Below are 13242 nucleotides of genomic sequence, written 5' to 3' on the forward strand. Positions count from 1 at the left end.
TATGCCTTTGCAGCCTGGACTGAAATGTGGGGCTTTTGTTTAGGTGTGATCCAGACTCAAACTAATTCCATCTTTAGCTCCATGAGGCATTTGTTGCTCATGCACCTCCACAGCAACACTCCCAGTATCATCCCAGGTTTCCTCAGGTGTTAGTGGTGTACTCTCATGGTTTTTGATTTTGGCTTGTTTGTTTTCTGAACCATCTAGGACTGGCAATAAGCCTGACTCCTGGAAGTCACAGTAAAGCAGAGACGTGCAGCCTTCCAAACCCTAACCAGCTGTATACTAAAATCCTCACATGGCCAAGAACCACAAGTCACACACTGCAGATCTGCAGAGCTGAACAGAGCCCAGGAAAACTTTACAGGCAGGTGACGGCCAGTTACTCTGAAGAACCACTGGGGAGCTGGGCTGGATTTGTCACACAGCCTGCTCTCAGTGACCCTCTGCCATCAACCTTAACCACCCTCTATTTGAAGTAATTGAGATCCGAGGCTCTGAGCCAGCCTAATGCTGGTCATGAAACAAAATCACGACTCGAACAGCTCAAAGTCCACATGTGGTTCTGGCACTACAGCTGATTCCCTTGAGCAATGACTTTCAGGGTTTTGTGATTTTTGGCATTTTATTTTTTAAAGGAATGATTTTATTTCCTCACATTTATTAGCATTCAGATCTACTGTACACAGTGCTTGTTTCCTCTACATTCCTCCTGCTGCAATTTCTGGAACCACCTTTCATTGCTCCCATTTCTCTCCATGTTTGAAACTGGTTTCAACCAGCCATGGTCAAACCCCACCCCATATGACTGCAGACCATGGAATATGCACTGCATCAAACTGTCTTGCTAAAGCAGTGGTTTGTAATATGGTTGCTGGTTGATTGTTTGTCTGAAAATCCCTATCCACAAGAGACACTGAAATAGTGCTAAAAGGCAGGCTAGTTCCAGAAACGTTAGGCCATGTTTGTGCTGCAGACTTCTGGACAGTGTAGCTCTGTTGACAGATGTGATTCCTGACCAAAGGAGAAATGCCAGCAGCAGCTTCTAATGCGAGGACAGCACCTTTACCGGTTTTGTAGACTGAAGGTGGAGTGGTGTTGAAACACCATACTAATAAGCCTACACTTTGTCCCATCGGATGAGTAATCCTCCTGAGATCCAGTAAAGACCTCTTAATGAAGGAACTGCCCTAAAGAATAGCAAACTAAGCCTGTGTTCAATTTGGCTCCAGTTTTCCAAGGAATGTGGGAAGGCAGGGGGGTAAGAGATCAGGAAAGACAAGTGTAATGAGTCAGTCTTTGGAAACCGAGCTAAGGATTTGACTCCAGTTACTTCATTTACAGGCTGGTTCTAGAGTTGTGGCCAGCAAGCACTCATGGTTTCAAACTGGAGTAGACAAGCTTGGGACTCTGCCACTGCCGAATGTCCCCAAGTCAACTTAACACTACAGCTAAACTCATTCCCTTGTGCTCCCTCACAAATACTTCCCCTGCCTTTGCTGAAAACACTGGGCTCCGGTCTCCAGCTCAGGAGTCCTCTCAACCTCCACTCTTCTGAAAAGCCCAGGCCAGAGACCTCTTCCTCTTCAGCACCACTGGCCATCTCTCTGGATCTATCCAGCAAGAAGCAAGGCTCATGAGAAGTCATTATGTTCCACAAGCCTGGAGCTCTCTCCCCTGTATACAAATATAGCCACTGGATAGTCCTTCATCCTTCAGTCCTTCAGCCCTTAAGAAATCCTTTCAGATCTCACTTCAAACTCTCCACTGGTTCCTCTTCTATCTCTGCTATGCAACTTGGCCTTCAAGTTTCTACCCAGTACTTCCAGCTTTCCACATTCCATAGCTCTGTGAGGCCTGACCTTTATTCCATCCAGTTCTGCCTATAAACTATCTCCTGAGCTGGTCCACTCACTCACATGTGGAGAACATGTTTCAGGGCAATAAGCAGAGCTGTTTCACAGCGACAAAAGATCAGTTACTGCGGGGTGAAGAGTTTTGGAGTTCAGAAGGAGCATCTGAAGAGCAAGTGGCAAGAGTACCTAACAACGAAAATATCCCATACCCTCTACTCACAGTTTGGGAAAGTAACCACGCTGGATGTGAATTGCTTTGTTGGTACTGGGACAGTCACTGTGTCTTTCTATCTACCTTACTAGGAGCTAGCTATGACTGACACACAGGCAGGCTGGAGGGACATTCATTAATGAAGTTACCCATTTGCTAAAGCAATCCATCCCAACACCCAAGCATACAAGCAATAAGGGAAGTTTTATGTAACAGTGTTTGACCAAGCCATGATAAACACAGAGAGAGGGTAAGGTGCAAGAGATGTCCCTTGGCTTACAGTCAGCGTAAGGGGAAAAGGTGTAGGGAATGGTCTAAATTGCTTCATGAGATGTCGGTGGCATTGCAGCTGGATCACAGTGCTTTGGAGTCAGTCAGCTCCTCTGCCGTGCCAGGAATATTGATTCCAGAAACCTTGGCTGCCCCAAGGTCCCCTTCACAGACCTCCTCAAGCTCATACAACATAATTCTATTAATGGGATTAATTTTCCAACAGAGCCTTTAAATCCTCATCCCTTTTTAACCCAAGGCAGCGTTCTCACCGATATCCCACCAACAGCAATTAGACACCCCAGCTCTGACCACAGCTGGTTGGAAGGTGTGTCCAGCATCCTTGTCTCCTCATATCTGTAGCTACCTCTAGTGAACCCACAAGTTTCTCACAGCAGCTCATATCCACGCGCGACCACACTCCATGCCCCTTTTACTAACTAGCACAGGCAAGGGATTTTGGTCTAATGGATTTAGTATCAAGGCAAACTACATATCAGACAAATTTACAGTCAAGGTCTGCCCTTGCTACGGGAGAGGGTCAGTGCTGGGAGCCAGAGTGCAGCCAATGGCGTGGACTCTGAAACAGCCTCTTGGAGTAGAGCAGAACAGCTTTTAAAGCAAGTACACTGCAAGGTCACAAAAACAAACAAACAAAAAAACCACACACACAAAAAAAACCCCAAACCAAAACAAGCAAACAAGCAATCTACATACAGAGAGCCTTGAATTTTAAGAGGTTTTTCAAAAAACCCAGAGCAACTCGTGTAAGGAGGAAGACAAACTGCTTGGGAGCTTAAATAAGTGAGGTGTGGATGCTCATAAGGTAGCAGGCAGATGCAGAATTCCCGCCAAGGGGAACTGAAAGCCGTGAGCCAGTCAACTGTCAAAAGATGCACCACCTTTTACTACTAATCACCCCTTGAGGAGAAAGTGCTGCTTCCATGCACTGTGGCAAGCCAACAGAATTATGGAGGGTCCACTTCTTCCCCCAGCACCTTACCAACTCTGCCTCACTGCACCGCTCCTCCCAGCCTCATCTCTGCTTTGGTCCTCCAGGCCTGTCAAGCCTCATTCTCCAGGGTACATTCTACAAGAACACATCCCACCTTTCTCCTTGAGGGATGAAAGACAGATGATACCCAAGAAGTGCCAAGGAAACAGGTCAGTACTGTGTCAAGCTGTAGCAAGAAACAACTCCTTGCAATAGCAAGCCAGGACAAAGCCAAAACACAGCATGGTCTATCTGAAGGGCAGTAACCATCTTACTTTGCATAGGAAAACACAGACTAGTCCAGTCAGAGTTTTTTAAAACTTGTGGAATTGTATAAAGAGTTGTCTAGCTTTTTCCTCACCAAGGTAAAATAGCAGGCACTGCTTCATGTATGCTAAAATAATTGGCCATTGGCTGCTTTTCACAACAAAATCTTTTATCCCAAAACAGGAAAGAAATACGTTTCACAGAAAGATTCATCTCAATCTCACCCTTGATACGCCCCATGTCATCTCCTGAAGTCTGCTGTTTAGATGGATAAACTGGGAGACATCCAAAGCATTTTTTGATCCTGGGAGACAGAACAGTGCCAGCTGATGTGACAGGAAAACCTGGCTCCTTGGGTAAAGCCTGCAGTACTCAGATGATCTTTCTGTGGGGCTCCATGGGTCTACCAGCTACCACTACAGATCCAGCAGCCAGCTACACCTGAGGCCAGAGTCCAGAGGAGATCAGGTCTCTGATTTCTACCAGCATTGAGAGAAATCTATCCAGGGAGGCACTCAAGTGAGCATCCTCAGTGCATGAAGCTTAAAGAGCTGGAGCAGTGCCCTGAAGCAGGAAAGGATCTCAGTAACAGTTCAGACACCCTCCAGGTTGTTGTCAGGCTAATGCCCTTGTTTACTGCCTGGCAGAAAATAAGCATAGTATGTTAGCATAATCTGTGTCTGGAGAGGTCTGATCCCTTCAAGACCCACATGCAGGAGGTGCTGCGAAGTGACAGCCAAAAACCAACCAGAGATGTGTCTGTATAAATTCTGCCAAAGGGGATGGGGGGGCAGGGGGGGAAAGTGTAGAGAAACACACAGTGTTTGTTTATCCAGGAGTAAAAACCAGCCTATGAGGTCAGTTACAGAGGGCCTTGATGCACTGAACCCTGGCAACTTGTCAAGTTAGGCACTGAGCAGAGTCGTATCTCCAAGCCAGTGTGAGTGATGTCATGCTCTGCCCAGACCACAGAGCAGCCCTTGGATACCTGTTAACTATCTTCTGGCAATGCCCTCCAGCAGTGCCAGGGGAATTGCAGTGTTAAGAGTCCTCCCCAACCCAAAGTTTGCCCATCTGCTTATCAGTCTGGCCTTATGGCTGCAGGTTAACTTGTCTGACATCTCGCCAGTACTTGGGCACAGGGAACTGTACATGCTACAACACTGCTTTAAGTCAACAGTTAAATCAGTGGTACTTCATTATTTTATAATAGTTGATAAACTGGTATCTAAATATGAAAAGTTAAATACTCCTCTTTTCCTCAAGCCCCCTCCCCATCTCTATCCCTCTTTTCCCATCCCACTGCCCTCCCGGTGAGACAAGCATGGGATTAAATCCCTAATGAACTGTTCCCAGGAAATGTGCTCTTCTTCAGTGTAGTGCAAACCCTACCTTGGTTGAGGTAGGTCAGGGTTTCTTCATGCAGTTTCACAGCAGGTGATGTGGCTGTGCAGAGGACGTACTGAAAGGGTGGCAGTTTGGCATCATTCTCAGGAGACAGCTGCGGCTCTTCCTGCTTGAAAATCGGCAGCGCAAGGACATCTCTGCAACATACAATTCACACACATTCAGTCTCAAAGAGTATATGGAACATCCTAGCCTAAATCTGCACTTGGTTCTCATGATCTGGTATAATGGAGATGGTCTCTGAAGAAACAGAGTTAAAATGGCTAAAAGAGAAAGAATTCTGCCTGTATAAAGTAACCAGGCAACTTCTGCCTCTAGGACACCAACACAGTACAAAAAAGAACATAGATAGAATGGCAATATAGAATGTATGAGAATTAATTTATGTTTTTAAAAATTAAATCAGATTTACTTTTCAGTTAAGCAGTTTTCTTGATGAGGAAAAAAATACCAAAAATAGATTCTTCATCCTTGTGGAAGTACATGTGTTTAACAGTCCTTGGGTTCTCAGATGAAGGCCTTTCAGGAAAAAAAAAGCAAGAAAGGGCACTTCGACAGCTGAATGTCTGGTTAGTAAAATGTCTACAAGTACGAACCAAGGGCAAGGAACAGACATAGCTCTGGTGTAAAAAGAAGACATTCAGGTAAATAATGGCACAAACTGCTGGATTAATTAACTCATGAGATCTCCCTGCACTCTAATAAGCCTGGTCCCAAGTAACCACATAGCTCTTAAGTCAGCACTGGGCCACCTCCATAAATGTACACCCAGGTGCTCAGGAGCAGCTTCACCAGGACCTGCACATAGTCCCTGTCCTCACTTCATTACAAGATGTTGATGCTGACCTGCCTGCTGATTTAGTGTCAGGCTGATCCCAACCCACGCTAATCCCCAAGCAAAACTGGTATTAGCAAGACTGAGAGCTCAACAAATGATTAGTTGATTAGTACAAAATGAGATGCCAGGAATAAGCATCCTTGCCTCAGCCTGTCTGATACTGAAGAACCACACTAGCCTTACCCAAGTCACAAACACTTCTGATCATTGTGTCCACCTACTTAAGACATTAACATCCTTCCAAATTAGGAGGATTATGTTGAACACAGAGACAGTTCAGAATAAGATTGTTTTTCTCCTCCATTTCCTCCAGATATGTAAAGACTTAAGATTCCCATTACAGAGGTTGCAGTTCTGCTCCTTTTGATTATCTCATACACAAAAAGCTTTAAGAAAAAACATCCAGGCACATGCCAGCATGTACAGGCATGCTCCCTGAAAGGGCATTAAGAATTTTTGCCTTGCCTCTTCAGTTAATGATCCACTTGTAGCACCCACAACCTTGAAGGCTACCCAGGTCATGAGTGAAACGGTGCAGCAGTTTAGAGCAAACTGCTGAAACGCCTAGTTCAAACATCGGTACTCCTATTTATGGCAAAATAAAGCCAAAGAGCAAAATGTGTCATTTCAGACACAAACAGGAGAAAAGAAACACCCATCTCTGTTTCCATTCTCCCTTCCAACCCCACACCCTCCATATTATCACCCACTCGAAGGCATCCAGCCCCGTTTGCTTACTGGCATTACTGACATAATCACAGCTCTTGCCTAACTGCTGCCATAGAGAGGGTTTTTTTCCTTAGCGATGATTTACTACAGTAATGAAGTGACAGAAATGCCTGCAGTAGATTTCTGAAATAGATAGCATTGCTCCACACACATGCAGGATCTGATAGTGCTCCAGAGTCATCTTGCTCACCCCGGATGCCAACATTTGCTCTTAACACACGCATCTGCACAATGCCATTGGAATGTGTGCAGCTTTACAGACGAGAACAGGTCAAAAACTCCGAAGCCCAAAACTTCTGCAGTTCAGCAGAAACAGTGCACAAAGTCTGGCCCGGGTTTAACAGTTAGGGATGAGTAATTTGTACACCTACTCACCTGAAACAACTGAGAAATGTAGGCAAGAGGAAATCAAAATTTGGCCAATACCATATTTCACATCAGGCTGCTAGCACCCCTGCACTTGCCAGAACAGCTGTCTGACTGCTGAAGATGGTAAGCATGGAGGAATCCATGATTTGGTTTCTGAAAAACTTCAGCGTATTAAAGCCCCAGTGAAGCAACACAATTCAATTACATTTTTATTCCTGGAGCATTTGAACCAATGGCCTGTGGTATAGATGGCTTTGGGTCAAGACCTTCTAAAACATTTCACCTTATTAGAGGTGTTTGGAAATAAGAAGGTGAAGGCTTAAAAGAATTTTTAAGTTAAATATATAAGCCACCACAAAAGTCAACTCTTAAAAAAAAAAAAAAAAAAAAAGTGAACCTCTTAAAACTCTCACAAGTTTCACCTTTATGTTAAAACTTTCCACTTCTGGTCTTAACCAACAATTAGGCTGTTGCTTACCCAAGAAGAGAAAAAGTTATTTGAGAGTTCAGTCAGCTGACAGAACAGAAAGTAAAACATGTACTGGGTTTTCCTAAAAACTGAATTAAAATTTACAAGGACTTTTCTGTAATATCATCTTGCTCTAGCTACAAATGCCACTGAGGTATGGTAGAACTTACATGGATGTCTCAGATACACAGAAAGCCTTTGATCTCTGCAAAGTATAATTTATATAAACTTTTCTTACAGCAACTTCAAGAATTGTACTGTTTCAGTTTCCTGTGCAGAGTCCCTACAAGGGGGTATAGAAAACCTTCAGAAAGGCACAGCTCAGCAGAAAAATGCCCCTCTTAGAAATGCATGTCTTGACACATTCTCATGGAAAGTGAATTGGCCAGAATTAAGAGGTCTCTATACAAAAAAAAATGAGGGTTTTGTTCAACCAATCTTCCCTGAAACACCCGAGGGCATTGTTGCCATAAAACTGATTTTAGAGCTTTTAGTACCAAATCAAAAACACCATGGTCACAATAACAGATACTCACTAAAGCTGAAGTTTGTTCCTAAAACATGGACAGGTCACCGCCATACCAGCAGCCTTCCTGACAGAAAGGTATCCTTTATCCCCTAGCTAGCATCAAGCCAGCAAAAATCAGTGAATGTGTTTTCTGGCCAATTAGACGAAATTTAAATTGTGGACTCAAGCCTGACCCAGACTTGATGATCTTGAAGCACCGTGCAACAAATCCATGGAGTTTATGAAGCACCATAAACACTCTCTAATGCTGAGAATACACACAAGTATCAATGCTGATGCTCCTCTGCTACTGCCGTCCTCGCTTTCCTAAACTACTCAGATCTGCAAGAGCAAAGCAAGAGAACAAGACTTTTGGCACACGCATGTTGTGAAACTGACTTACTGATACAGAGGGACGACATGAAGAATCTTGTATGAAGTGGAGAAGCTGCCAGAAAGCAAGAATCTTACAGTATTGTATCACTTGATAATGGGAGATTATTGTTTAGGTAAAAAAAAAAAATTCATTTGTAAATACAATGATAAGGAGTAGGAATAGTCAAGATAGAGTGTCTCCTTGAAAAGGAAGTATTATCTGTGTTGGAAGTACTTCCCCAGACAAACTCAATGCTCTCTCAAGAGGGGTTGTTTGGGGGTACATTTGAAAGTCAGGCTCTTGGGCCACGGCCCGGTTCTCCCCTGTCATAATTCATAAAAATCCTCCTTTAGCGGAGCAGCGGCAGCAGACAGCAGCTGGGGGCCGAGCTTTACATCTTCAGAAAACAAATAATTCACAAGCAACCAGCAAAAAGGAAACTCCCAAAGTTGCCTGCTTTCACATCGTTTAGAGGGAGGAAACACGGGTTTGAGCTACACATGTTACAGACTATTGTTTAGCAGCCCTTGTACTTAAATTAGGCACATTTAATTAAACGCAACTGTGCGGAGGCAGGAAAAAGCTGGTTTAGGCAAGTTCAGAAAGTGAAATTCTGAGCTTTTCACACATCGTCCCAAAAAGCAGAGAAAGAAATGCCGTCCCCATAAAACTGCGTGCCTTCTCAGTTTGCCAGCAGGCGTTTGCCACAGACTTTTGACAGCGCCTCGCCGCCGCCTCACCTCCTCCCTTGGAGCCGCACTACCTCAGCCCGGAGGAGAGGCAACCCGGCACAAGAGGTAAAGCAAAGCTGCACAGAGCTGTCTAACGAGGCGCTAAAAAACAAAGAAGGAAAAAAGAAAGGGGAAACCAAGAAAAAGGAGCCCGCGGTCTCTCAGGCGGAGGGAGCGGCGCTAAGCCCGTGGTGCCGCCGGGCGGCCGAGAGGGCGGTGGCGGGACGGGGGCACCCGCTCCCCAAACACACACACACACACACACACCGCTGTGCCAGGGCGCAGGGGCTCCCGCCGCCCGGGACTCACCGCAGGTAGCTGCCAGTCGAGTGCTGGTTATAGTGCTCCGGCTGCGTGTGCCAAAACAGCATCTTGGGGGCGGCCCGGCGGCGGTCGCTGGGGCTGCGGAGGGGGCGGCCGCGCTGCCCACCCCAGGCGTGCCGGGCACGGCTGCCGCCAACTTGAGCCGCGACCCCGGCGGCTCCCGCCGCTTTTATGGCTCAGCTCCGGCGGCCGCGGGTTGGTCGGGCCGGGGCTCCGGAGCCCGGTGAGCCCTCCCCCGGCCCGCCCCGCCGCCAGCCCCGGCCCCCGGGTGGGCACGGCCCGCCAGCCCCGGGGCGGAGCGCCCGCCCCTGAGGGCAGGACGGGGGCGGGCCCGGCCCGGAGCGGGGTTTGACGGGCCGTGGCTAGGGAAGAAGGGGATGGAGGCGACCAGCCCGGCGACCCGTGGCTCTGCTGGACCTGACCGAATTGCCTGTGTTTTAAGCGGAGCCGCGGGAGCGACCTGAGAGCTCCATCTGACATCTGTGTGGAAACCCTGCTCAGGTTCCGCTGAGGTCTCTGTATGAGCTGGTTGTTTTAGCTGTGGTGGTGTCTGTCTCTTACGCCGGCCGGTGCCTCATGTTCATGTGACTTTTGTGTCGGGGTGTTTTCCGAGTGGGAGAGCGAGAGGCAAAATTTGCCAGAGGAGGTGCAGGAACAAGAGGACAGTGTCAGGGACTAAACTCACCCCTAAACCTTCAAAACCCTCCTGGGCTTCCTATCTCAACTCCCCCTCTCAGTAAGGAGAAATCTGTTTCTTTGCCATTTCAAGTTGCAGATCCTGATCCGTCACACACAGGATCACATACCCATCATTTTCCTAACCCCCTGCTCTCAGGGCACCTTCCTGTCCCATTAATCCTCTGGTCTGATAGTTTGTGGAGGGGAAACAAAAGGGTAGAAGGGTTCCCCGTTTGGTCATTTTCTCTTGTGTATCCACCAGGAGAAATGGAAACAGATGCTTAATTACTCTGAGTCATTAAACATATTTCAATCAGTTTTCAGGAGAAAGAGCTTAATTGCTTCTTTCAGAAGAAGAACCTTATCCATGAGGTTCCTGGTCAACTTTCAGCTGAGAAAAAGCCAGTTTACTCAGGGTAGTTGTTGGCATTCACTGTCAGATTTCACTGTCAGATGAGTTTTTTCAGACAGATGATTTTTCTATTCTTCTTCCATGATTATAGAATATTGATTTTATCACAGCACTTATAGATCATTTTTAGGTCAAGCTAAGTAGTGTCAGACACAGTATAGGCATTGGTTGTTTGTATCTTGAACTGAAGGAAAAGGTAACCTGAAAGATAACAGCAGGTTCATAGAGATGCTATGAGTCTAAAAGTTTTTAAGATGCATTGTTTATATCTGCCTGTCCCAGTTTCACATTAAGAAATAGCACAAATCAATGTGCCTTTAAGGTAGTTTCTCTGTCACTACACAGCTAGACAAACTCCTGGTTCTAACAAAGCCAATTGGTGGAGTTATCTTTTCACTTTTTTATACTCTTAAAAATACTTAGCTCTGCTCACACAACATCTGAGACCTTGATTGAGCAAAGCTTACATATAGTTCTTGTACAGAGAAACATGACAAAGTTTGCTGAACTGTCCAAGAACTTCTTTAAACAGTAAATATCCTCCCACAGTTTGAGTAGTTTGCTGCACCAACTGGAGAAATATGAAGTCCAATGTAAGAGTAAATTACCACACCCAAAGGATCCCATCAAGACTGGCATGTCAGTATTTTCTTTAGTATATTTCTGGAAAGTAAATATGTTGGAGTAAAAATTACATTAAAATAGTCTGCTTTGTTTCTTCTCTGGCCTGTTGCTGAATGGAGAAAATAAGGTGAGATCTGCTAATTAATTTTGCAAACACTCTGGCAGCAGCTTTGTCTTCCAGATGTTTCTGTCCCTGCCATTTCTCGCTCAGCCAAATCTGAGGAAAAAGACATCTTTATTCCTTGTCTACATCTCATGAAAGAAATTTCAGCCATCTTCTGGTCTAATTGCTGCTCTTCCCCCAGCATGGAAACTTGTACCACAGCATCAAATACCCTCTCCTGATCTTCAGAATCCACCACATCATACAGACCAAGTCCTCCTCTGCTCCCCTCTGGGGCTTCCTTGATCACCCAGCATCTGCTCTTCCTCTTTCCCTAACACAGCCCCTCAGTGAAGAATTCTTCTCCCCTACAGCTTTCTCACCCAGACCTCCCTTTGCTCTCCCTACTCTTTCCCAGATCAAAGTAATTTCCTTCCCTCTGCTGTACTCATTGCTCTTTATCTCTTTTTAGATGCTTGTTCAATTTGCCATGGTAAAATACTTTGATCATATGATTAAAAGGGACTGAGTGAATATTTTGTTTGCTGGATTCTCCTGCGAGAGGTAATGTTATGAAGAACCTGGAGATACTTTTTGTGTGAAAAAGAGGTATTTTAAGAATAAGTATATTTTTCTGTGGCCATTTGTGCCTGGACACAAAAGTACTGTGCCAGTGAGTTCAAGCTGGTATGAAGATAAACAGTTATTTAACTATGTAAATTCTTTTGATTTTTTTAAAAAAGGAAAAACAACAATAAAATACCCCAAACACACATACAAAAAAACCCCAAACCAAAACCAAAACAAACACAAAACCTTCAGGCATTAGTATCTGCACTTTCCGTTTAAGATGTTATTGCTTCAAAAGTTTGTTCTGCTGCTTCACTGGTCATTGCAATCCTTTTAGCTAAGCACTGAGTGGGAAACATGTATGACCTTCATCTGCTTCACTGGAGAGTCAAAAAGTTTTGATCAGTTTCTCAGCACTTAGAGCCAAACTAGCAGAACTTACACTGAAGTGACTGAGACACAGTCACATATTCTGTTCCCTTTATCCTCTAGAAGAAAGGGATGTGAGTGTGGGAGCATTAGAATACTGTAGAGATAGCTAAGTAAAAATTTAGACCTGTAAAAGAAATTAAACACTTAACTCTCACCAAACTGAAAAGAAACAAAGCATCTCTATACCTTTAGGGCTCCCACCACAAACATCTGAATTGCTTCTGAAAAGTCTAACAGGAACTTCTATGTCAGTTAAGCAATTCTGTGTTCATGAAGACCCAGATAAACTCAAAGGATCAAGGTTGAACATTATACTGTATCGAAGAGCTTCCAAAAGTTGCCATTAGTTCATTATGGCATTAGTCAAGGTTATTCAGGGATTACTGCACTTCTTTCCTGATGCATGGACCATGGAGTTACGGCCTGTCTGGATGATCTGCAGGGATCTGAAATGAGCTGCAGAGTCTTGGGAAGGCTTACTGAGATGGTCATCCAAGCACTGAATATGCTCTAAGGAAGAAAAGTCAGCATGATGCCTTTTGTGTTCCCTCTGTGTGTATTTCAGCTCACAAGTTTCCAGCCTTCAGCTAGGGAATTCTTGGGGGAACTATATTTAAGTGGGCTCTGCAAGATAACCAGGAAAAGTCACTGAACTGTGACAGGCTGATTTGCTCTACCTTCCTAGGCTGAAACTAGAAAGGACTGAAAACCTGAGGTTTTAATCAATTGCAATATTATGAATGAAGAAAGTAACAGCTTTTATACGACCCTTATTATTCTAAAAGCTGGAAAAACATTGCTTTGCCTTTGACAGGGTTTGGGAAAGCTACTAGTGGCAAGTACAGGCTCTCACAGGTAGCCCACTGACCCCTGAGGTCTCCTCATCTATTCCATGCAGGTCAACTTTTCAGATGAAAACCAACCTAGGTGGGTTCCCATTGCCCTCTACTGAACAGCACCTCAGGGCATAGCTGGTGGCCAGCAGCTCTGGGCAGTGGCTACCACCAGGAGTAGGAATGTGTTACAGCTGAGGAGGAGGACACTGAACTGGAAAAACTGAGAGTGAGCAAGGCC

General features: G+C 45.2%; 1 protein-coding gene across 1 annotated transcript in view; it reads right to left on the reverse strand.

Moving 5' to 3' along the window:
* The window catches only part of TFCP2L1 (transcription factor CP2 like 1), a 34515-nt gene extending 25016 nt beyond the window's left edge, over positions 1-9499 (reverse strand). Inside the window, exons 1-2 of the mRNA XM_027879743.1 lie at positions 9335-9499; positions 4991-5142 (exon numbers count right to left, since the gene is read on the reverse strand). Coding sequence (XP_027735544.1) covers positions 4991-5142; positions 9335-9396 — 214 coding nt within the window. The 5' untranslated portion in view covers positions 9397-9499. The remainder of the gene's footprint in view (positions 1-4990; positions 5143-9334) is intronic.
* Positions 9500-13242: the final 3743 nt, after the last annotated feature.

Source organism: Empidonax traillii, unplaced genomic scaffold (assembly GCF_003031625.1).
Source record: "Empidonax traillii isolate 1590-97213 ecotype Southwest subspecies unplaced genomic scaffold, ASM303162v1 scaffold57:size2250009, whole genome shotgun sequence".
NCBI lineage: Eukaryota > Metazoa > Chordata > Aves > Passeriformes > Tyrannidae > Empidonax > Empidonax traillii.